The following is a 24,864-nucleotide window of genomic DNA, read 5'->3' as shown; positions in this document are numbered from 1 at the left end:
TGCCCTCCTTAGTGCCCTTCACCCATTTACACCGCCCCGCCCCCCCGCAACCCTCAGCTTGTTCTCTGGATTTAAGAGTCTCTTAACCATTGGCCTCCTCTCTGTTTTTATCTTATTTTTCTTTTTCTTCCCCTTTGTTCATCTGTTTTTTCTCAAATTCCACACGTGCGTGAGGGTGACCTTTATAAAGGCAGTCTCCGCTTAGAGGAGTCTCCTTGTCTGTACCAGAGAGAGCCTTATGACTGAATCAAAAGAATGGTTATCAGTGGAGAAAGGACGGGACTTACGCCTAGGGAATAGACCCCTGTTTCCCGTGCTTGTCAGATAACCTCCTCTAACAGGCTTCCCCTGCCCTCCCTCTACCATTTTGCTTGGTCTTAAGCTCAAGATGATATTTAAACGGCCGCTTGGCCCCCTTTGGGGAGTTAGTTTTCCTAGGCCTCTGCCCTGATATGTGAGGTACACATGTTGATGAACTTTGTTTTTTCGCTTGTCTTTTTTTACCTGGGGTGGAGGGGTCTCCGTCAAGAACTCAGAAAGATAAAGGGAAAGTTATTTTTTCTTTTCCTATAGTATAAAACAAGAGAAGCCCCAAGTAGGTTGACGAACCCAGTGGTTTTCTGTTCTCTTGTCAAGCTCACAGCTCCTTGGGTGAACCTGAGCCCTACTGTGACCATTGGAAAGTTCGGGTCTGAAACCCAGTTCTCTCTACCTGTTGGGGAACGAATGTTCGCTGCAGCCATTTGTCAGGAAAGGCACATTGCTGACACCAAGTCAGGTCATTAATTTCCAAAAGAATATACACTTAACCCCAAATGGTGGCTGATGAAAGCCTTTCATCTTAGTTTGTTACCTGCTTAGGAAGGCCGCTGACTTTAGATCTTCACCTCCTTTCCAGTTCACAGTGAGGATTTGGACTGTTTTACAGGTAGATTTTTCCCAGCCTCCTGAGTTGCTCCGGATTCCAGGGTCAGTTCCGTCCAGAGGGCTCTAGCCTCCTGGTCCCAGATACCACGTTCAGTAGGGATGTTCCTCAAAAAGCAGAATTTCCAAAGTAACTGTAGAAGACAAAAGCCGTTTTGAACACAAGGCCAGAGGGAGTGAGGCCCTAAGAGGAATCTAAGTTTCAAGTGTTTATAAAGAAAATCCTGAGGACCAGCCAAGGGTTGCCAGCATTTTATATGGCCAGATAGACTGCCCCCCCCCTTTTTTTTTTTGAGAAAGCAAGCACTCGCACCAATGGGAGAGGGGCAGAGAGAAAAGGGGGGGGGAGAGGGAGAGGGAGGGAGAGAGAGAGAGAGAGAGAGAGAGAGAGAGAGAGAATCCCAAGCAGGCTCTACACTGTCAGCACAGAGCCCAGTGGGGGGGGGGGGGGCACTTGAACTCAAGAATCGTGAGCTCATGACCTGAGCCGAAATAAGAGTCTCACGCTTAACTGACCGAGCCACCCAGGCACCCTCAGATATATCCATTTTGAAAAACTATATCTGAAGGAAATTATAATGCCAAAGAGGTAGGAAAGAAGCTAAGGATCAAAAATAATCTTATTTTGAATGAGTTTAGCTTTTCTGAAAACCTGTGGAGTCTCTCTTTTTACCATTCTGATTAAAACTCTGCATGCATACTGTGAGGCTGAAGGTCTCATGGGAGGAGGCCAGCCTAGCAGAGGTTGATGACAGTTTGGCTAGTACTGGGGGATGTCAGGGCAAACCGAAGGAGATGGTAAGAATCTCCCATGTTCTGTGAGATTTCTCGTTTGGTTCATTTGGCTACAACATAGCATAACTGCTGTTAGGATCATGAATGAGGAAGGTCATATGTACTTGGCTTCTGTTTATCTTCTTCTGAAAAAAGTCCATTATTTTGAACAAAGTAGAATTTGTCTCATAAACCCACTGAGCTGCCTGTGTCGAGTTGCTCTGTGTCCCAGCTGGCTTTCACAGGAGGTCAAGTAGCAAACTGCGCCCCGCCCCCCTTGTTTTCTCGTAGTGTTTCCGCTTGGATTATACCTGGCAATGTTCAGTCTGTTCTCTCTCTCCATCCTAACTTCCCTCAGAGCATCTATCCGGCTCCAAGCAGAGTCCTCGGACACAGCCCCGAGACGAGGACTACGAAGGGGCTCCGTGGAATTGCGACAGCTGCACCTTCCTGAACCACCCCGCCCTCAACCGCTGTGAGCAGTGCGAGATGCCGCGGTACACTTGAACTCCGATGGGTCCGCGTCAGTTCGAGAGTGAAACTTGGAGCCCCCACTCGAAGAAAAGAAAACCTTGGGAAGCTGTTCATCTGCCCAGCCTTTCCCTGGCAGATTCCACGGGGGGAGGAGGAAGGACCCTGGAGCTGGTTGTGCTCACTAAAGGAAAAATGGGGAGTTCTCTTTGGTGGGGTTTTTTTTGGTGGGTTTTTTTTTTTTCTTTTTTCTTTTTTTTTTTTTTCCTTTCTCAACTCGTTGCAGAGTGAGATAGAAAGGGATACTTGAAACCGGGAAAGGATTCACTCCTGAAAGAATGTACACAGAGAGGGCAAGCGCTCTTCTGTGGAATCCCAATTGTTAAAGTTACTGCTGAGTAGCCCTTACTTTATAAACTAGAACTTTCAGTCATGGTGTGACCTGTTACAGTTTATTAGACAAACTGTGAATTCCCAGAGCAGACTCACCTGGTCACAGCTCTCTGGAAAACCCAGGTTCCCCATGCTTCTTCCCGGTGTTTCCTAGTAAAGAGAAGAACAGGAAAAAGCACCCACAATTTTTTGGGGGGGGGGCGGGGGCTAAGTAATAAGGGTATTTTTAATTGCTGCTTTTTTCAGAGGTAATTTCAAACACACACGATAGTTCAAAATGTGATTCGTAACTGTCAGGAATGAGGCACATCATGCCCTTTGTTCCAGAGTACAATCAGAGGGGAGAAGATCCCTGTTGCTTGTACAGTAATTCATCAAGCTAAATCAACACTGGTAACTAAGACCTAAGTATGCCACGATAGATACAATTTTTATGTTACTGCATGCTTTTATTAGGCCATTGGCTTTAAAAATAACAAGTCCTTACCAAGAACAATTTTACGAATGACCTTCTCATAAAACTGCGCTTTGCCAATAGCACAGTGAATGTATGCCAAATGTAAATCCATTCCAGAATCCATTTGGAGATCTTGAGCTCAGCTGCGGTTCTGTAAGAAATGTGTGCAGTCCATAGGGCCTTTTTTTTCCCTCCTTCCAATTTTGTGACGAATTCACGATGTTTACAGCACAGTGTTTTGTGCCACAGTCCTAACGTAGCTGAAAAAAAAAATCACCATTAGCTGTTCAGTACAGATTTATTTGCACATGTTCATGAACCGGCGTGAGGGAAATTACAGTTGGCCGATGTCATCCGGTTGCCTACTGTGTTACTTGGGAGGAGGAGAAGGCTGGTGAAGAAACGAGATTAGAGAGAGGTGAGCGCAAAGGACTTGACAACTCAGAGCTGTTTAAATTTAACAGGGTGTATTCAGAGGTAATAATGAGTTTGTTCGGGTAGCTCAGGTGATACTAAAGCACTCCTTATTTGTGAAGCCAAAACTTTAGGATATGAGTAACTGAAGAGAGAGAAAACCGTGTGGCCCCCTGGGGTGCACCACTGGAAGACCGTTCATAGGACGTTTCTTTAAGGTCTCCGTCATTGAATTTTCCTTCCTGGCTTAGAATTGGATTTTGGAATCTTCCCATCATTTGGGTGAATGTGAACGGCAATACGATCAGTAGGGCTTTGAATCCTGAAGGATGTTACCTGAGGCTCAGATTTTAGGAGTAGCCACCCTCGCATGCCACGTGCCCCCCTGTACACGCGCGCGTGCACACGCGCACGCACCCACACTCTTGAAGCTGTCGTTGTATTGTAAGGTACCAGGGGTGTCGGGCAGACCTGGAAACGCCAGCTGTCCCTAAATGCACAATGAAACCAAAGGCATCATAACCCATCGCCATTCTCCTTCAAAATCATCGTTTCACCCTCTACCTACCGCTTTGCCAACGTCTCGTATGTGGAAAATTCCCCAAATATCCACTCGTCTCGCCAAGTACGCGTGGCTGTGTGATTACGCCGCTAAGACATCCCTCACTAGACTGTGGCAAGACTGTGAGAAGAACAGAGAGAAAGCAGATGGGCTTAAAAGCGTCGACCTGAAAATCGCCTTCTTTAAAAGCTTCTGTGACACTGGTGTCTGTCTCCAGCAGCCGTCTCTCAGTCCTACTCTTCTGTAATATGCCAATGCCTTTGCCTTTGTATGGTTTCCTATCTCTTCGGTGACGATCTACCCCGCTTGGTATTAAATAACAATTTAGGGGGAAAATCTCTATCCTGCTTGGTGTTCTAGCTCGAGGTTTACCAGTATTCTTAGATACGCTCAAGTGGCAGCAGTTAACTGGGCGCCTGTCAGTTCAGAATGAAAGTAGCATGTCTGGAAACAGTCGGATGCCGTATTAGAACCACGTAGGTGACTTTACAACTATTGCATGAACACACATCCGGGTCAATAAGCTGTCATCATACAGTAGATGCATGGTTCCAGTCCTTTGGTGATCTATCTAGTCGATCGTTGTTTGCCCCTGCCAGGAAAAAAGAGAAGAAACCAGTCTCTCGGATAGGTGTAGACGGTGGGGTAGGAGGCATCAGAGATGGCTTTTCAAGAAGTTCCGTATGTGTTCATTTCTGGTTGGGCCCAAGTCTCGTAGGCCAAGTTAGGCTGTGTTCAGTTTTTAAAGGAAGCAAAATTGTTTCCCACGGACACGTTTGAGCTCTTTAACTGTGTCCCCTCTATAGACTTCTTGCCTCTGACCACTTTGAAGGAGGACTCGGTCAACTTTCAAGGTGCCTTTTGGAAAGGCCGTCCTGGTCGGACTGAAGCGCGTGCCCAGTCGGCCGGCAGCAGGACGGCAGACACCGGGCCGCACCTGTCTGCCCAGGCCCGCCGCTCTTCGCGTAGGCCGGGGCGTGGCTGGTTGCTAGTGAAACGTCTTTTTTCTTAAAACGTGTCTAGTTTGATGTATCTGGTAACACATAGACCTGACTATACGTTTTACACTATTTCATGGTTTTGTAAACTGGGTTTTTAGAAAGCACACGTGCCGTTTTGTTCCAAGTACATTGTCCCTTAACGTGTGGAGTAGGTCTTAAGAGTTTCAAGTGGTCATAGAGGAGCCAGAAACTTCCTAAGCAGTGTAAAATGTTTGCATTGATAATGGCCTTGTATGGGAGAGGAAAGAGGCAGGGGGTTTTAAACAGAAGAACTGCGTCGTAGGAAAGGTAGTTTTAGACGAGGAAAAGGAGGGGGGCAAAGTGTTGCTCATTTGTTTATTTCCCTGAATGAAGTGGGAAGTGTGATAGGCAGTTTAATTTTTAAGGAGCTGGTCTCAGTTTTAGTACTTTTTAATTATTAAAAAAAGTATCGTTTCTTCAATTTTGTCATCGTCTTGTCCCCATGATCTAGGGTTCATATCCAACTTTCTGTGGCAACTCAGTTTTCTATAGCATTTTAAAAGGTAACTGTAATGTCTTTGACAGTATAAACAAAAAAGCAAGAATATAAGGCATAAAAAAATTGTCCTTGGAAAACATCAGTCATGTATCCTGGAATGTGAAGATGTCCCTTCGTAGTGAAAGGGTATATTGGTATATCAGTCGAGCAAGAACCATGACCACTGAAATGTTACGATTGAAAAAAAAAATCAATAAATTGGGCACTGTCTGTTGCACCACTACTGTATCTTTTTGAAAGAATTGACAGAATTTTCTTAGTGTGAAAGTTAATTCTGATGATGTTTTCACATTCACTAGACCTGCCTTTTTTTTCTTTATTATTTGCATCCCCAAATATTTAATACAAGTAGAATTTTGCATGGCTTGGGCATTCAGAGATTAATAGGATGATGACTCGATTTTAGTTTCTAAAGCCATGAAAAGTTGCTTTGAGACTGAACAATTCTGAATTCTTATTTATAATGAGACCCAATGTCCATGGTTCCCTACTGTAAAAGAATTGATCAGTTTCTTCATTGAAACAGCAAGAACCTATTAAATCTTGTAAATACCATGTTTCTTTTAGGTTTCCGTGTATGCTGTGAATCATTATTTTGAGGTGAAATTGTACAAAGGCATTTTAAAAGGCTATGCATGCATCGTACTTCCAAACAGTACATATTCGGAAAGTCAAAGATTCCTGCAAAATAAATTAATAAACTAAAAGCAAACACTACATTCTGCTTCTTTTCTGTGTAGTTAGAAATGATTTACGGTATACGGTATCACACTCGACTGAAATAGGCTGTTGCAAAACCTCCTCTTCCGAATCCTCCGTTAATACCTGTAGTAATGTTAGACTGGGGGTAAGTGTACGTTAACTTTAGAAATTGGGTCGAAGTATATAAAAACCAACTTTATTTTAATAAAGTGGAACATGTTAGGAACTTACATTTTGCATTCTACTTCAATATATTACTTGCAAGATCCAGATTAAACAAACTTACTTATCATTCCATAGCTACAGTGGACCCTTGAACGTTAGGGGTTTGATCTGCACAGGTCCTCTTACATGTGGGTTTGTGTCCTACGTCCGGCATCGTACTGCCCATGTGTTCTGTCTTCCTTATGATTTTCCTGTTGTTTCCTTGAGTCTAGCTTACTTTAACAATGTAGTATATAATGTATAGGCAAAAGATGCAGTAAACGACTTACCATCTGTAAGGTTTCCAGTCAACAATCCACTATTAGTTTAAGTTTTGGGAGCCTCCAAAGTTACACACAAGATTTACAACCGTGCAGGACATCCATGCCCCCATGTTGTGCAACGGTCAGCGATAGCTTTTCAGAGGTCAGCAGTCACAGAGGACGTGACCCTCCTCGTGCTAGAGTCTGTAGTCAACCTTCCAACGTCTACACAGAAATCAGCACGGATCAATTCTGATCTTTTCAGTAAGCATATCTGAAAAAGTTTCTACTACGTGCGTTCAATATATGAAAACTTGTAAACCTACCCAAATACCGAAGAACTGTAGAATCATCCTTCATTTTACTCATTGCCCAGCTTCCAAAATTATCCCTATAAAAAGCAATTTTATTTCATCTGTATTCTTATCCCTCTAACCCCAGCTTATTTTGAATCATATCCCAGGCATCGTAGCAATTCGTCTGTAAATACACGTTATTTTTTTAAGTTTATTGATTTTGAGAAAGACATTGGGGGCGGGTCAGAGAGCAAGGAACGGAGAAACTCCCAAGCAGGCTGCACGCCGTCAGCGAGGAGCCTGACCCAGGGCTCGATCCCACCAACTCCGAGATCATAACCCGAGCAGAATACCAAGAGTCGGATGCTTAATCGACTTAGCCACCCAGGCACCCACCCCTTGTAAATAAACTTTTTTTTTTTTTTTAACAGAAGCACCATATACTCCTATCGTGTCTGACAAAATATTATCAAATATCTAGTGTTAAGTTTTCCAAGGAGCCTCACAATGGTTTTTTCAACAAGCATATTTAGATTAGGGCTCGTGTAGAATACTTGAAATTGTCTTTTACATCTTGAGTCTGCATACGTGTTTTGTCTGCGTATCTGAAATCGTAAGGAAACTTTCTGTCAACTATGTCGTTGCCTTCCCACCACATCTTCCAGTACAGTAATGCATAGAAAGAACAGCAAAGTTAACTTTAAAAGCAGCATATAAACTATTTTTTTATCCCCCTTTCTCATGATTTCCCACAGCTCAGGTTGTCCCTTTTAAATAATGGATTTAGTGGGGTGCCTAGGTGGCTCAGTTACGTGTCCGATTTCGGCTCCGGTCATGATCTCGAGGTTTGTGAGTTCGAGCCCCACATCGGGCTGTCAACACGGAGCCCGCTTCAGATCTTCTGTCCCCCACCCCCTTCTCTCTACCCCTCCCCCACTGGTTCGTTCTCTCTCCTCTTTCTCTCAAGCTTTAATAAATAATGGATTTGTTTTGAAATAGAAAATTACTTCAAATCTGTTAACAACACTGATTCCTTACGGTGCTCGTTTTTGGAATGAAGAGGCATCTGTGAGAATTACACTGTAATCCCACTCTTGGTGCAAGCCTCTCCGGGTATGGGGGAGCTTGGTTTCCCACACAGAAGGGACACAGGGCACCTGGTGTCGGTCTCCCCTCTGCATTCCTCCAAGGACTTCTACTTAACCTTGGCCTTTTGGCCATTTCCTAGGACACTGCCCCGGTCACGTTTTGTGATAGGGGTTTCGTAGGGTTTAATAAAGGTATATAATGCGTGGATGATATTCTGATTCACCAGTTCCAGGGTCTCCCATCAGGCAGACCACCTCCCCTTTTTCTGCCTCTTAAAGGGTGACGGCTCGCCTTTGGCCACCTTTTCCTGACCTTCTGCTGGTTCAGAAATACAGAATGTTGGGGGGAAATCGGGTCATTTTTCCACAGCCTCCCTTCCTCCAGTTTTGCATTGTGGTTTGCCAACCAAGTGCTCATTATTCTCTATTACTGTGCTTGGTGTTCACTGACCTGTGTGTGCATTCACCCTCCTGGGGACACAGGTTGTTGTAGGTAGCACGGGGCCACTGTTCAAGAACCACGAACACAGCCTTTTTAAAAGCCCATCCTCCAATTTTGATTTCTTTTAAATCGCTAAGAATGGCCTGCCACCTTGCGTTTATTTATTCGAAAAAAGATCTTTATTTGAACGGCGTTTAGGGTTGGGAGGGGAAAATTGGGTGAAGCGTACCGAAATCGCTTCCATTCCCTGTACGCTTTGACAAGGAATCAAATGGTCACACGGGGCAGGGGAACGACCTTAAGATGACAATTTGAGTGGTTCTTCCCAACTTCTCAAGTAGGTAATGAAAACGTCTCTAATGGCTGAAGAACGGGGAAGGGTTGTCGGGGTCAGAAATGACAGGCACAGATGGGGACACGCTGAAGGTGGTAAGCCATGAGTATGAGCCAGCCCACAATTCCGGTCACGGATGAAAGCCATCGAGGAAAAGTGGCAAAGCAGGGCCGGGGGATTCCCCAGTAGAGTCTGTGCAGACCCCCAAACTCTGGGCAGCACACAAATGGGAGAATGCTTGTGCTGGACAGGAAGCAAGGAGACAGCAGCTTTTGTCTTTCCCTCACTTGCAGCATGGCTCATTCGAGAAGCCAAGGCCCCTGGGTGGCTCAGTCGGTTAAGCGTCCGGCTCTTGGCATCGGCTCAGGCGAGGATCTCGTGCTCGTGAGGTCAAGCCCCTTGTCAGGCTCTGTGCTGACAGCGTAGAGACTGCTTGGGATTCTCTCTCCCTCTCTCTGCCTTTCCCGGGCTTACATGCTCGCTCTCAAAATAAACATTTAAAAAAAAAAAAAAGGAGCAAGGCCCATAAAGGCGTGGTTTGGTCCCTGAGATAAGGGGCAGGACGCATTGGGTGACTTCAAGGTCCCACGACGAACGTGGGGGAAAACCTGGTGTGGCCTCCCTAAGGATTCCAGCGAACAATTTTCAACCCCCCAGTAAACACCTAAACGCGGTACCCGTGCTGCCTGCCTACTGAGTGGCTAGAAACAAGTGCCTAGGAGAACAGGAAACTTCCTGATCTTTCCTATACTCTGTAACCAAGCACCTTCTCATCAAGGACAATCCCCAGGAACAAAGGAGAAAGCTCTGAGCTTCGTTTTTCATCAAGGATTACGAGGTTAGAACAGCGTGACCCACATAATCTTTTCTAAAACTCCTTAAAAATGAGTGACCGTATGGAAAGATACAGCCCTCTGAAAGAAGGAGTTCATCCTCCAGAATCGCAGCCGAAGAGGAAACCTGAACTTCCCATGTCAATCCCGAACACAATCGACAGCAATGAAGAGCTGACCCACAACAAATGTGAGATCCAGACCTCGGAGAAGAAGTCGTTAAGAACGCAAGACGGAATGAACAGCAGACCAAGAAGCAATACATAAAAACGGGGGCGTGGGGCAGTTAAACAAACACTTACCTCCAGAGATGAACGCACGTGGTATCAGAATCGTCCCACATTTCGGTACAACTTGAACGGGACGAAGTTTGACGTGCAAAACAGACAAAATGATGTATGGGAGTCGGCTCAGTTCCATCTCCATACAATAAAATTATCTAGCTCACGTGAACCAAATGGTCTTTCCAATGTTTGCCGATTCTTTTCAATCGAGAGAACCCCGATCTTTCAAACACTCAGGCCCCATGGTTCTGACTGCAAGACACGGTATCTGAAAACCAATCAAGCCACCAGAAAGAAAACGAAAAATTCTTCTACCCAGCTCCTGATGAAGAGCTGGAATTAAACCAGATTTAGAGGAGGCAAATCCTCAACAAGGGGCGTTAGGCCAGATGGTGTCTCCGACTGACAAGGCGGCCTTCAGGTCCCAGAAAACAGGGCAGAATGAAAGATGACACCGTCTCTGTTTCAGAGAACGCACCTGGTGAAGATCTACACGCAAATCAACTGTCCACACCCGTAACAGAACCAGTCGCACCAAGACACGATCATTCCGAACTCAGTGAAAGACATTTGCGGCACAAGGCATCTTGGTGGCGACTTTTAACAGCGAAGGAGACATGCGGCAAGTCGCAGCTCGACTGCGCTCTGAAAGAACGCGCTGCATCTAATGTGACCAGTGTCGGGAATCCTGAGGAAAAGCTGGATCGGGGTCCGGGTTTCCTGGCTACCCAAAAGTCGAGCATTCCTACGAAAACCTTTGCAAGCCGAGATGGCAAAGAGCAAAGAAGCGGTTACCCTTCATTTCTAGGCAACAGTTTTTGAGCCCTCCCAGACCCCCCCCCCCCCCGCCACCGTCTCCCAAATAACATCTTTTAAGGTTCTTCTGATACCTTTCGGACACATCTTGCTAACAGACGCACAAAATAAATCGGGATCGAGCACAGGTGCTCCCACTTTAAAGCTATGGTTGGCTCGACGCTGAGCTGCTGAGAGTGGTTCCCAGGAAGGGGGCTTGGTGGGGTCCCTCTCACCACTTGGGTTGCATGCCGAACACTTGGTGCTGCCTTTTTTTTTTGATCAGAGTTCAAGTCCTCTTCCCAATTCTTTTGGTCAGCAAAAACCTGTATGAATTTTTTAAAACCAAAGTGGGATATTGCACAAAAGCCAGCGATCCCCATATTCCAAGGCCAGGCTGATGCGTCACATATGGCAAAGTGTTTATACGAGCCAAGAGCTTGAGAAGGTATGTGAATAAATACAAAGGAGTCACATTCTGTGGCTGCCACGTGTGTGGAAAGATAGTCACCCATGTAACCAGCTAAAAAGCCATGTCACGAGCCAGCCATACACTTGAGAAACCATACGAAAGTGAATTATGTGATCAAGTCTTTGCTAAAAAAGCTGGTTTTTCGGGGCGCCTGGGTGGCTCTGTCGGTTAAGCGATCGACTTCGGCTCAGGTCATGATCTCACGGTCTGTGGGTTCGAGCCCCGCGTCGGGCTCTGTGCTGCCAGCTCAGAGCCTCGAGCCTGTTTCGGATTCTGTGCCTCCCTCTCTCTCTGACCTTCCCCCCCGTTCACGCTGTCTAAAAAATAAAGAAACGTTAAAAAAAAAAAAATTTAAAAAAAAAAAAAGCTGGTTGTTCATCCAGAATCGCAAGCATTGGGGTGAAAAAAAAAAAACCCATAAATGTGATGTATGTTATCTACAACTTACAACTTCTGCTAATCTCAAAATTCATGCAGGGACACATGGCAGTAAGAAGCCATAGGTCTATGACAAAGCTATGCCCACACCAGCACACTGGCCTATCAGGTCATAGGAATACTAGACGGAAGCCCTTCGTGTGTCATACCCACAGACAGGCATGCGTTGTCTCTAGTTTTCCTCTCACACACATATAGGAAAAAACCATGAATAGGTGATTATCTGTGGAAGAACTCCAGTTCAACCAAAACCACTGATCTCATCGCCAAGAAAGGCTCGGGGCCCCGTGGGTTAAGCGTCCGACTCTTGGTTTCAGCCGAGGGCGTCGCCACAGCCTGATACCCTGCATTGGGCTGTGCTGGGTGTGGAGCCTGCTCGAGATTCTCTCTCTCCTTGCCCCCCGCACCCCCGCCTGTGCTCGCTTGCAGCGCGTCCTCTTCCTCTCTCTAAAAAGGAAAAAAAAAAAAAAACAGAGAAAGAAAGAAAAAGAAGAAAAAGGAAAAAGGAAGAAGAAAGGCTAGACTGCGGGGGAAGATGGCAGAAGAGGAGGATCCTCAGCTCATTGCCTCCTACGGACACAGCGAGACAGACACATCCATGCATGCGCCTAACTCTGCAAATGGCCTGGAGACTGGTGGAGCTTCCAGTTAATCGTAGAGAAGAGGCCACATCAAAAAACACAGGAAGGCAGAGACGCAGCTGGGAACCCAACCCACGGTAAGACCACCCACCAACAGGAGAGACACCACAAGCCCACACAACCAAGAGCAGACCCCACACCTGGGGTGCCCCCGCCACTGGGGACCCACGCTGGGAAGATGACTCCCCTTAACGTCTGGCTTTGAAAAACAGTTGGTTTTGTGTTTTTTTTTTTTTAACGTTAATTTATTTTTCAAAGAGAGAGAGCACGAGCAGGGGAGGAGCAGAGACTGAGAGGGGGACACAGAATCCGAAGCGGGCTCCGGGCCCTGAGCTGTTGGCACAGAGCCCGACGCGGGGGCTCGAACCCACAAAAGCGAGATCGTGGCCTGAGCCAGAGTCGGACGCTCAACTGACTGAGCCACCCAGGCACCTCCCTCCCCCTTTTTTAAATTATTTGTTCTTGAGAGAGAGAGAGAGAGAGAGAGGGAAGGAGGGAGGGAGGAAAACCAGTTTGGTTTAATTTTGAGAGCTTTAAAAATCAGAGGGCTTACCTCCAGCAGAACAGGAGGGCTCTAAGAAACGGAGTCCCTGCCCTTCAAGAGTCAAATAACTGCCCCCGAGACACAGCACAGAAGCGGCAGTTTGAAAAGCGCGTGGGGCTTATGTGAAGGAGAGGTGTTGACTAATCCTAGAACATGCTGGAGGGGCAGGGATCTCCGGGAAGTATCTCCAGGAAGACGAGTGCTAGTGGGCGCCATTTTCCTTCTCCTCCCCCCGCCTAGATAGCTGGAAGCCCATGGTCCCCCACGGACTCATCCCATCCGACCCACGTGCCAGAGTAAGTGTCCCCTCCAAAGCAGCTCCTGCCCTGCCACAACCTCAGGCAGCCGTAGCAGGGACCAGTGCCACTCCCAAGTGACTCCTGCCCTCGGGAGAGGTGGTACAACCCCACACGCCAGAAGTTTCCGCAGCCTTGCTTCTTAGCTGGCTGCCCAGGGAGCAAACCCTGATGGTTGGTGCATCTGTAACTGTGGCCTAGAGGCTAATTACAGACACCGAGGCGGACTGCCAGCCTTGTCCACCGAAGAGCTCACAGTGGCCTCAGACCTGTCGACAACGCGGGGACCAAAGCCAGGGCAGTGCACCCATAGCCGTCGAAGGAGCTCACTGCAGCTGGCTCAGCCGAAGACGATCGGGGCCCAGCTACAACCGTATTGTCTGTGTAGCCCACAGAACAGATACCCCACGGAGCACCTGATTCTGCCGACTGGGGGGTGGGGGATGGTAGGCCACAAGAAACAACAAGGCCACTGCTTTCAAGAGACCAACACAGAAAGAAAGGCCAAACAGAGACGGAGGAGTATTTCCAAAACCAAAGAACAAGACAAAACCAGAGTAGAAGAGCGAAATGAAACGGAGATCACCGATGTGCCTGGTCCAATTCAGAGTAACGGTCAATGGTCATCGAGATACTCACTGGACTGGAGAAAAGGTTGGGAGATCCCAGTGACAACTTCAGCCACGAGACGGAAATGTAAAGAAGAGCCAGTCAGAGATGAAGAATTCAACAAATGCAATTAAAAACAATACACGAGAAGGACTTGACAGCAAATCAGAGGATACAGAAACAAGCGGGCGGCCATCTGGAAGACGGGGGAATGGAAAGCAACCGAGCTCAAGAGCGAAGGCCAGGCCAAGAACGCAAAACGGGAACGCGGCGAGTGAAGTCGGCAACGTCATCCAGCACAGCCACGTCTGCGTTACAGAGGTCCCAAAAAGAGGAGCGAGAAGAAAACTTGCTTCAAGAAGTAATACCTGAAAACTTTCCAAATTACCGCGGAAGGAAAAAGACCACCAGATCCAAGGGGGAGAGAGAGCCCTCGATGAAATCAATCCCAGGAGGTCCACACCAAGACACGTAACAATGAAAATGGCAAAAAGCCATGATCGAGAAAAAACTTTACAAGTGGTAAGAGAAAAGGACAATTCCATCACATACAAGGGAAGGCCCCTAAGGCCGTCAACTGCTTTTTTTCAGTGCTTTGCCAGCCAGAAAGGAGTGGCAAGATATATCCTCTGTGCTGACAGGAAAATACCTACAACCAAGAACATTTTTCCGGACAAGGTTAGCACTCAAACTAAAAGCAGAGAGAAAAAGTTTCCCCAACAAAAAGATGAAGAGTTCATCATCACTAAACGAGCCTTGTAAGAAATATTAAAGGAGATTCTTTAAGGGAAAAACCCCAAGTAGAAAATTATGCAAGGAAAAAAATTGCACACGTAAAAGCAAACATAAAGGTAGGCGATTAATCACTTATAAAGCCGATAGGGAGCATAAAACACAACAGTAGCAAAATCAAGAAGCCCTACAAAATGTAGTCAAGGAATACACACAAGGAAAGATGTAAAACGTGACATCAGACTGGTAAAATGCAGAGGGGGGAGTAAAAACGCAGTGCTTTTCGGGGCAACTGGGTGGCTCAGTCGGTTAAGCATCTGACTTCGGCTCAGGTCATGATGTCGTTGTTAGGGGTTTGAGCCCCACGTCGGGCTCTGTGCTGACAGCTCAGAGCCTGGAGCCCACTTCAGATTCTCTGTCTCCCTCTCTCTGTGTCCCTCCCCTGCTCCCGCACTCTCTCTCTCTCACAAACAAACATTAAAAACATTAAATGTAAAGGAACTGAATGCTCCAATCAAAACACTGAATGGTTAAAAAAACCAGACCCACGTATAGGTTGGCTACAAGAGACTCACTACATACCTAAGGACACATACAGACTCAAAGTGCAAGGTTGGAAAAACATAGCATACAAATGGGAGTGGAAAAAAAAAAAAAGGGAGGGGTAGCAATACTTAACGTCAGGTAAAGAAGGAGGGCATTATGTAACAACAGAAATATCAATCCACGTACAGAACAGAGGAGCACCTAAATACATAAAGCAACTTTTAACAGATCTAAAAGGACAGAGGAAGAAAGTGACAGTAATAAAGTAATAATAGGGGACTTTCGCACCCCACTTACATCAATGGATAGATCATCCCAATATAACATCAAGGCAACGGTGGCTTTGAACGACAGATGAAACCAGATGGAGCTAACAGATCTATAGAAATAGCCCATCCTAAAGCAATAGAATGCACATTCTTTTCAAGTGCACGTAGAACATTCTCCAGGAGAGATCACATGTTAGGACACAAAACAAGTCTCAATATATTTAAGACCGCCATCACACCAAGCATCTTCGGCAACCGCAACAGTATGGAACTAGAAATCAATCACAGGGGAAAAAATCCGGAGAAAACACAAATGCATGCAGACTAAACATGCTACTCAACAACAATCAGGTCAATAATGCGATCAAAGAGGAATTAACAAGATACATGGAGACAAATGAAAACGAAAACCTAAGTGTCCAAAATATTTGGGATGTAGCACATGCTGCTTTAAGAGGAAACTTTATGGCGACACAGGTCTACTTTAAGAAACCAGAAAAACCTCCAACAAGCTAACCTGACACCTGAAGGACCTGGAAAAAGAAGAATAACGCCCAGAGCTAGTATAAGGAAGGAAATAATGACGATCGAGCGGAAATAAATACAGACTAAAAAAAAAACAATACAGAAGAGCAATGAAACCAAGAGCTAGTTCTTTTGATAAATGAATGATTGATAAACCTTTAGCCAGGCTCATCAAGAAAGAAAGAGAGGGGCGCCTGGGTGGCTTGGTCGGTTGAGCGTCTGACTTCGGCTCAGGTCATGATCTCACGGTCCGTGAGTTCGAGCCCCGCGTCGGGCTCTGTGCTGACAGCTCAGAGCCTGGAGCCTGCTTCCGATTCTGTGTCTCCCTCTCTCTCTGACCCTCCCCCACTCATGCTCTGTCTCTCTCTGTCTCAAAAATAAATAAACGTTAAAAAAAAAATTAAAAAAAAAAAAAGAAAGAAAGAGAGAGGACTGGAATAAACGAAATGAAGGTGGAGAGGGGCGCCTGGGTGGCTCAGTTGTTTGGGTGTCTGACTCCTGATTCTGGCTCAGGTCATGATCTCATGGTTTATGAGGTTGAGCCCCAAGTCAGGCTCTGTACTGACAATGCAAAGCCTGCTTGGGATTCTCCCTGCATCTCTCTGCCACTCCCCTGCTCACACACTCTCTCTCTCTCTCTCAAAAAGAAAATAAGTAGGGGCACCTGGGTGGCTCATTGGGTTAAGCGTCCAGTTTTGGCTTAGGTCAAGATCTCACAGCTTGTGGGTTCTCCCTCTCTCTCTGCGCCTCCCCGACTCAAGCTCTTTCTCTCTCTTCTCTCTCAAAAATAAATAAACGTTAAAAAAAAAAAAGAAAAGAAACATTAAAAAATAAAAAAAGATAGGCTTTGAAAAAACGAAATAAACGTGGAGAAATAAATAACAATGGCTACCAAGAAATACAAAGAATTGTAAGAGGATGTTATGAAAAATTATATGCAAACAGATTGGACAACCTAGAAGAAGTGGATAAATTCCTAGGAATGTACAATCCTTCAAAAGTGAATCAGGGAGCAAGAGAAAATTTCAACAGACCAATTGTTAGTAATGAAATTGAACAGGAATAAAAAAACTCCCAACAGACAGAAGTTTAGGATCACATGGTTTCAAAGGTAAATTGTAGCCAACATGTAAAAAAGAATACCTATTCTCCTCAAACTCCTCCAAAAAATTAAAGAGGAAGGAAAATAGCCAAATTCGTTGTGTAAGGTCAGCATTACTCTAATACCAAAACCAAAGACATTACAAAGAGGAAAACTACAGACCAATATGTCTGATAAACACAGATGCAAGAATCCTCCTTGAAATAGTAGCAAACTGAATTCAGCAATACATTAAATCATCATTCACCGAGATCAAGCAGGATTCATTCCAGGGATACTAAGGTGGTTCAAAATTGATTAATCAACGAATGTGACGCATCGCATTAGCAAGAGGAAAGATGAAAACCATCTAATCGTCTCAATAGATGCAGAAAAACCACTTGACAAAATCCAACATGTATTTATGACACAAACTCTGAGCAAAATGAGTTTAGAGGGACCGCGCCTTAACGTAAGCAAGTCCATACTGGAACTGTTGTTATTTTTAATGGGCATTTAAGAGTTTCATTCTAATCAGTATCAAGAAGCGTACGGAAAAATGAAGAGGTGATGTGGGATGGGACCGTCCTCGTTTAGGAACCTGTGAGACACCATTACAGGACCTACCCAGATTACCGTCAAGCAAATGGTACCTTTCCCACCTTACCAAATCTTGTCCATTTTATTTTTAATGCGATAGGGTAGTTCTCTAGGGCCCAGAAAGTTACAATTTCTGACGATCTATCCCAGAACATTTTCATCTCAGAAGTGAGTCAATATGCTAGTTTCCAAGAGCAAATACGAATTACCCTTAGGATTAACGTTTAGGTACAAAGAACCGAAGCTTACCCGCTGAGCAGCTACGATGAATCAAGCATCGCATTCATGCCTCCGTTTGTGTTTACTCTCTAAAATAACCATAGTCCTCGACTTATAAGCACACAAACTGTATGTATCGATTTTATGCCACACAATTTCTTCCAACGGTGTTTTGTCTTTGTTAGAGGATCTTCTCCAAACTGCTTTGTTTCATTCAAGCTCAGTCACCTCGTCTGTGAAATATGGATAGTAACAGCACTCCATTTCCCTGGGTTGTTGCGAAGAGGAAATGAATTACTGTATTTGAGGCCCACAGAATAGTTCCTAGTATAATCTAAATCCTCAAAAGCTGTTGGCTATTATCATTATGTCCTTTTTACTTTAAAAACGCTATTCTTATTAGGAAACCTATGAAGCAAACTTTCAGAACCGAAGGGAGAAATCGTTCAGCAAACAGTTGGAGACTTCAGTCCAACACTGTACATTACGAATAAAACATCCAGACAGAAACTCAATAAAGAAATCAAGAAAAGGAACAACATTATCAACTATCTACACTCGACAGACACAAAGAACACTCCATTCAACAACCCTGGAAAATACGGTCTTCACAGGTGCACATGGAACCTTATCCAGGATGGATCATATGTGAGGCCACACAACAAGTCTCAATAAATTTTATTTTATTTTATTTTATTTATTTTTTTAATTTTTTTAACGTTTATTTTATTTTTGAGACAGATAGAGACAGAGCATGAACGGGGGAGGGTCAGAGAGAGAGGGAGACACAGAATCCGAAACAGGCTCCAGGCTCTGAGCTGTCAGCACAGAGCCCGACGCGGGGCTCGAACTCACGGACCGCGAGATCATGACCTGAGCCGAAGTCGGACACTTAACCAACCGAGCTACCCAGGTGCCCCATTGTGGAGAGGACAGTTTTAACTAAGAATACTGTAGCCCAGAGGACATGACATGGGCTAGGCGGGTGACGGGTAGTAAGGAGGGCACTTTTTATGTTGGGCACTGCGAGTTACGAATGAATGAATTTCACTCGTGAAACCAATAGGACACTGTAGCCTCCCTAACTGGGATTTTAAAAATTCCCCCCAGAACCCTTCTCATAGCAGGTAAGGAAAACACTCTGCTTAGTTGAAAAGAGGGATTTAGTTACAACTACAGGCTCATCGGCCGAAAGCGACTTTTTAATATTTCAGGGGGACATGGATGTATCTGCAGAAATAAATGGGATACAAGCTAGAGTCATTAAGACAGTTGCTCTGATTTGTGACTAGAGACCGGAAGCTTTTATGATCAGAACGCCCAGTCTGCACTGACGGGTCCCAAGGGTTTAAAGCAATTCTTGGTGATCGAAGGGAGGAAGATGGTAGAAAAGAAGGTCCCCGAGCTCAGCTCGTCCCACAGACACAGCAATACCGAGATGGGACACCAAGGCTCTTCTTTCCAGGAAGCAGCCTTATTCGTGCTGGAACCGGCTCAGCAGGCTAAGACCCCAAAAAAGGCTGAGCCCCGGATGCAGCAGGGCGTAGCCTTTTACGCAATTTCTACCTCTTTGTCTCCACTATACGGTGACACATGTCGTCTGAGTAGACACGGTCCAAGTCAGGGTTGTGTCGGAGTTACGCCATCGTGTATAGGAGCTGATGGGGCCAAGTGCACGTTGCCTTCCTTTGTGCTGAGAAGGCCTCCGCCACGTTCCTTAGGGAGGGGCTCGACCACACAACTAACTCTAAAAATGACCTGAAGACTGGGGGTGGGGGGTGGGGGGTGGGGAAGGAGCTTCCACAATTAATCACAGGATGATAGATAAACCAGCAGAGAAACAGCCTAGAAGCCACAATTTATTTGTTTATGAATGTGATTTACTGTCCAATTGGCTTACCTCCGACACCAGCGCTCATCCCGACAGATGCCCTCCTCCCTGCCCATCACCCAGCTTCCCCTCTCCCCCACCCACCCCCATCAACCCTCACTTTGTTGTCTGTATTTGAGAGTCTCTTGTGCTTTGCCTCCCTCCCTCTTTTTTCCCCCCTTCCCCTCCCCCATGGTCTTCTGTTAAGTTTCTCAAGATCCACATATGAGTGAAAACGTAAGGTATCTGTCTTTCTCGGATGGACTTATTTCACTCAGCACAACACTAGAAGCGGCCCTTTAAAAAGTACTCGGGGTAAGGGTGCCTGGGGGGCTCAGTGCATTAAGCGACCGGCTCCTGGTTTCAGCTCAGGCCCTGTGCTGACAGCGTAGAACCTACTTCGTATTCTCTCTGTACCTCCCACATGTTCTCTCTCTCCAAGTAAATAAACTTAAAAAAAAACAAAAAAAAACAAAACAAAAAAAAAACAAAAACGTTTTTCACAAGTACCTGGGGTTTATGTGGAGGACACTTCATTGCCTTAGAACATGCCCAGGAGGGGCAGGGATTTCCAGGAGAAACTTCCAGGAATGAAAGCGCGGGCAGGTGCCCATGTGTTTCCCGTCCAGAGCCAGTGCAGACTCCCCACCTACCTCGCGGGCACCGTGGGACCTCCCCCAGGGCCCCCGTGGAGACGCCGGGTCCGATCCACCCACACGGGCACGTGTCCCTCCAAAGCAACGCTGCCCAGCCACACCCCGCAAGCCGCCAGGGCGGGGACCGGTGTCATTCCAGAGTGACTCCCGACCTGGGGAGAGGTGGGGATAACCACACACCCCACTGCAGCCACAGTTCCAGCAGCCCCGCCTCTCGGCCGGGCAGCTGCAGGTGTCGTGCAGAGGCCGATGACAGACACCGAGGCTACTGCCACCGACGAAAGCCTCTGGGGAGGGCGAGTAGGGGTAGCGCCCTGCCGTTCAGGGTGCAAAGCGAGTCAGCAAAGCGGACTGGAGACGAATGGGGCTCAGCCATGGTCGCAGGAACCACGCAGCCCACAGAGGAGACACCCCTAAAGGGCCTGGCAACAAAGAGCAACACACACGGGGTTAGACAAGCTGAGGACACAGAGGAGTTTTTTGTTTTTGTTTTTGTTTTTGTTTTTCCAATAAAAGAACAGGACAAAACCCCAACAAAAGAAGCTGAAAGGAAATACAGAGAAGCAATATACCCGATTAAGAATTCAAGGCAGGGGCGCCTGGGTGGCTCGGTCGGTTGAGCGTCCGACTTCGGCTCAGGTCACGAGCTCCCAGTTGGGGAGTTCGAGCCCCGCATCGGGCTCTGCGCGGACAGCTCGGAGCCTGGAGCCTGATTTGGACTCTGTGTCTCCTTCTCTCTCTGCCCCTTCCCCTGCTCACACTCTGTCTGTCTCTGTCTCTCTCTCAAAAATAAAGAGCTATTGGGGCGCCTGGGTGGCTCAGTCGGTTAAACGTCCGGCTTCGCTCAGGTCATGATCTCGCGGTCTGTGAGTTCGAGCCCCGCGTCGGGCTCTGTGCTGACAGCTCAGAGCCTGGAGCCTGTTTCAAGTTCTGTGTCTCCATCTCTCTGACCCTCCCCCGTTCATGCTCTGTCTCTCTCTGTCTCAAAAATAAACATTAAAAAAAATTTTTTTTTTTTAAATGAAAAAAAAAATAAAGAGCTATTAAACAAATTTATTTTAAAGAATTCAAAGCAATGGTCGTAAAGACACTTACTGGACTTGAAAAAAAAGTGGAGGATCTCAGGGATACCTTCAACAAAGAGAAATAAAAAGAAAAAAAAAACAATCAGAGAGGAAGAATTCAGTAACTGGCGTAAAAAAATACCCTAGAGGGAACCACCAGCAGCCTCGATGATGTAAAACATCATCGGTGATCTGGACGACCAAGTAGTGGAAAGCAACTGAGTTAAACGGCAAGAAAAGTATCTCAAAATGAGAAGAGGTTAAGGGAACTCAGCAACATCATCCAGCCAAGTAACATTTGCATTTAGGGACCCCAGAGGAGAAAGGGGGGAAGGGAGGCCAACATAGGTGACGACCTATGTGAAGACCATTCATAGCTGAAAATTTTCCTCATCGGGGGAAGAAAACAGACATTCACGGCCAGGAAGCACAGAGAAGCCCTTAACAAGATTAAAACCAAACAGGTCCACAGCAAGACACGTAACAATTAAAATGGCAAAAGGTAGTGATAAAGGGAGAATTTTCAGGGCAGCAAGAGAGGGGCAACTGGGTGGCTCAGCGAGTTAAGCATCTGACTCTTGATTTCGGCTCAGATCGTGATCTCTCGGTTTGCGGGTTCGAGCCCCTCATCGGGCTCTGAGCTGACAATGGAGAGCCTGCTTGGGATTCTCGCCCTCTCTCTCTGCCCCTCCCTTGCTCTCTGTCTCAAAAATCATCCACCAAAAAAATAATAACAATAATAACCAAAAAAATTTTAAAAAGTAAAAGCACCAAGAGGAAACACAACAGTTACATACAAGGCTATCAGCTGATTTTTAACAGAAATTCCGTAGGCCAAGAAGAAGAGGCATGATATATTTCAAGTGCTGAAAAGCAAATACTGCAACCAAGAATACCCAGTAAGATGATCATTCGGAATAGAAGGAGAGACAAAGAATTTCCCGGACAAAAATTGAAGGAGCTTATCATCACTAAACCAGGCCTCCCAGAAATATTGAAGGGAATTCTTTGAGTACAAAGAAAAGGCTGTAGGGGCTCCTGGGTGGCTCAGTTGAATGTCGGACTTCAGCTAAGGTCACCTTCTCATGGTTGGTGAGTTCGAGCCCCACATCAGGCTCTGTACTGACAGTGCTGAACCTCCTGGGAGTTCTTTCTCTCTTCCTCTCTCCTCTCTCTCTGATGCTCATGCTCTCGCTCTCTCTCTCAAATAAATTTTAAAAAACTTGAAAGAAAGAAAGAAAGAAAAGGCTGTAACTAGAAGAAAATTAGGAAAGGAAAAAATGTCACAAGTAAATGCACACATCTAAAGGGAGTAGATTAATCACAAAACCAGTATGGAGATTAATACACAAAAGCAGAACAAATAAGTATTAGCTTAAATACATCAGTCATGAGATTCACAAAAGTATGTAATGTATGACATTATGTACATAAAATGGGGAAGGGGAGTAAATATTTAGTGCTTTTCAAATGGGTTCCAACTTAGTCACCATCAACTTAATATAAACTGCCATATGCACTGCATAAGAGGTTACATATGAACCTAATGGTAACCACAAATCAAGATCCTATATAGATACATGCAGGGGAGAAAAAAAAAAAAAAAAGAAAGGAATCCATGCCTAACACTAAAGAAAACCATCAAACCATATGGGAAGAGAGCAAAAGAGAAGAAAGGAACAGAGAGGAACTACAAAAAACGCAACAAAACAAAAAATACCCTGTAAAACAAGTAACAAAATGGCAATACATAATCGATAATTACTTTATTCAAAAAAAGTGTTTGTTGGGGCGCCTGGGTGGCTCAGTCGGTTGAGCATCCGACTTCGGCTCAGGTCGTGATTTCACGGTTCATGGGTTCGAGCCCCGCGTCGGGCTCTGTGCTGACAGCTCGGAGCCTGGAGCCTGCTTCGGATTCTGTGTCTCCCTCTCTCTCTGCCCCTCCCCTGCTCACACTCTTGTCTCGCTCTAAAAAATAAATAAAGATTAAAAAAATTGTTTTTATATGTTTATTTTGAGAGAATGTGTGAGCAGGGGAGGGGTGGACAGAGAGAGAGGGAGAGATTCCCAAGTAGGCTCCACAGTGTCAGTGCAGGGCCCAAGGTGGGTTATGATCTGAGCCAAGATCAAGAGTTAGATGCCTAATAGACTGAGACATCCGGGCACCCCAATCAATAATTACTTTCTATTTGAACGGACTAAATGCTCCAAGAGAAAGACACAGGGTCACATGGATAAAAAACCAGACCCATCTATATGCTGCCTACAAGACACTCACACAAGACCTAAACAGACATGCAGACTGAAAGGGAAAAGAGAGGACAACATTTACCATGTAAATGAAAGCAAAAAAAACCAAAAAACAAAAAACAAAAAACAAAAAACCAAAACAAAACAAAAACTGGGGAAGTAATACTTGTGTCAGAAAAAACAGATTTAAAAATTTTTTGAGGGGCGCCTGGGTGGCTCAGTCGGTTGAGCGTCCGACTTCGGCTCAGGTCACGATCTCGCGGTCTGTGAGTTCGAGCCCCGCGTCGGGCTCTGTGCTGACAGCTCAGAGCCTGGAGCCTGTTTCAGATTCTGTGTCTCCCTCTCTCTCTGACCCTCCCCCGTTCATGCTCTGTCTCTCTCTGTCTCAAAAATAAATAAACGTTAAAAAAAAATTAAAAAAAATTTTTTTGAAATGTTTTCTCTATTTTTGAGAGCGAGAGACAAAGACAGAGCATGAGTTTATTTCACTTTTGAGAGAGAGAGAGACAAAGTGTGAGCAGGGGAGGGGCAGAGAGAGAGGTAGACACAGAATATGAAGGAGGCTCCAGGCTCCCAGCTGTCAGCACAGAGCCTGATCCGGGGCTCGAACCCATGAACCGTGAGATCATGACCTCAGCCGAAGTTGGAAGCTTAACCGACTGAGCCACCCGGATGCCCCAGAAAAAACAGATTTTAAGACGAAGTCTATAGCAACAAAAAAAGGCACTACACGATGATAAAGGGAAAATCCAACAAGAAGATATAATAATGGTCATTATTTATGCATCCAAGATGGGAGTACCTAAATACATAAAGCAACTATTAACTGGCATAAAGGGAGAACGTGACAGTAATACAGTAAAAGCAGAGGACTTTAACACCCCACTTACATCCATGGATAGATTATCGCAAAAGAACATCAATAAGGAAAACAGTGGCTTTGAGTAACACATTACACCAGATGAATCTAACAGATATATACAGATATTCCCTCCAAATACAGCAGAATACACATTCTTTTCACAAACATTTACCAGAATGGATCCCATGTTAGGCCACAACGCAGGTCTCAACCAATTCAAGAAATCTTATTATGCACCTCTTCCGACCACAATGATCTGAAACTCAAAATCGATTCTAACAAAATATCTGGAAAGAACATCAATACATTGGGGCGCCTGAGTGGCTCAGTTGGTTAAGCGTCTGACTTCGGCTCAGGTCATGATCTCGCGGTCCATGAGTTCGAGGCCCGCGTCGGGCTCTGTGCTGACAGCTCGGAGCCTGGAGCCTGCTTT

General features: G+C 45.7%; 1 protein-coding gene across 3 annotated transcripts in view; it reads left to right on the top strand.

Moving 5' to 3' along the window:
* TAB3 (TGF-beta activated kinase 1 (MAP3K7) binding protein 3) overlaps window positions 1-6,233 on the top strand; it is a 58,609-nt gene extending 52,376 nt beyond the window's left edge. For all 3 annotated transcript variants that reach the window (XM_015538742.2, XM_042975283.1, XM_042975284.1), the window contains one exon: window positions 2,057-6,233. In XM_015538742.2, coding sequence (XP_015394228.2) covers window positions 2,057-2,205 — 149 coding nt within the window. In that variant the 3' untranslated portion in view covers window positions 2,206-6,233. The remainder of the gene's footprint in view (window positions 1-2,056) is intronic.
* Window positions 6,234-24,864: the final 18,631 nt, after the last annotated feature.

This window comes from Panthera tigris, chromosome X, assembly GCF_018350195.1.
Source record: "Panthera tigris isolate Pti1 chromosome X, P.tigris_Pti1_mat1.1, whole genome shotgun sequence".
NCBI lineage: Eukaryota > Metazoa > Chordata > Mammalia > Carnivora > Felidae > Panthera > Panthera tigris.
This window is presented reverse-complemented; position numbering and strand designations above follow the sequence as displayed.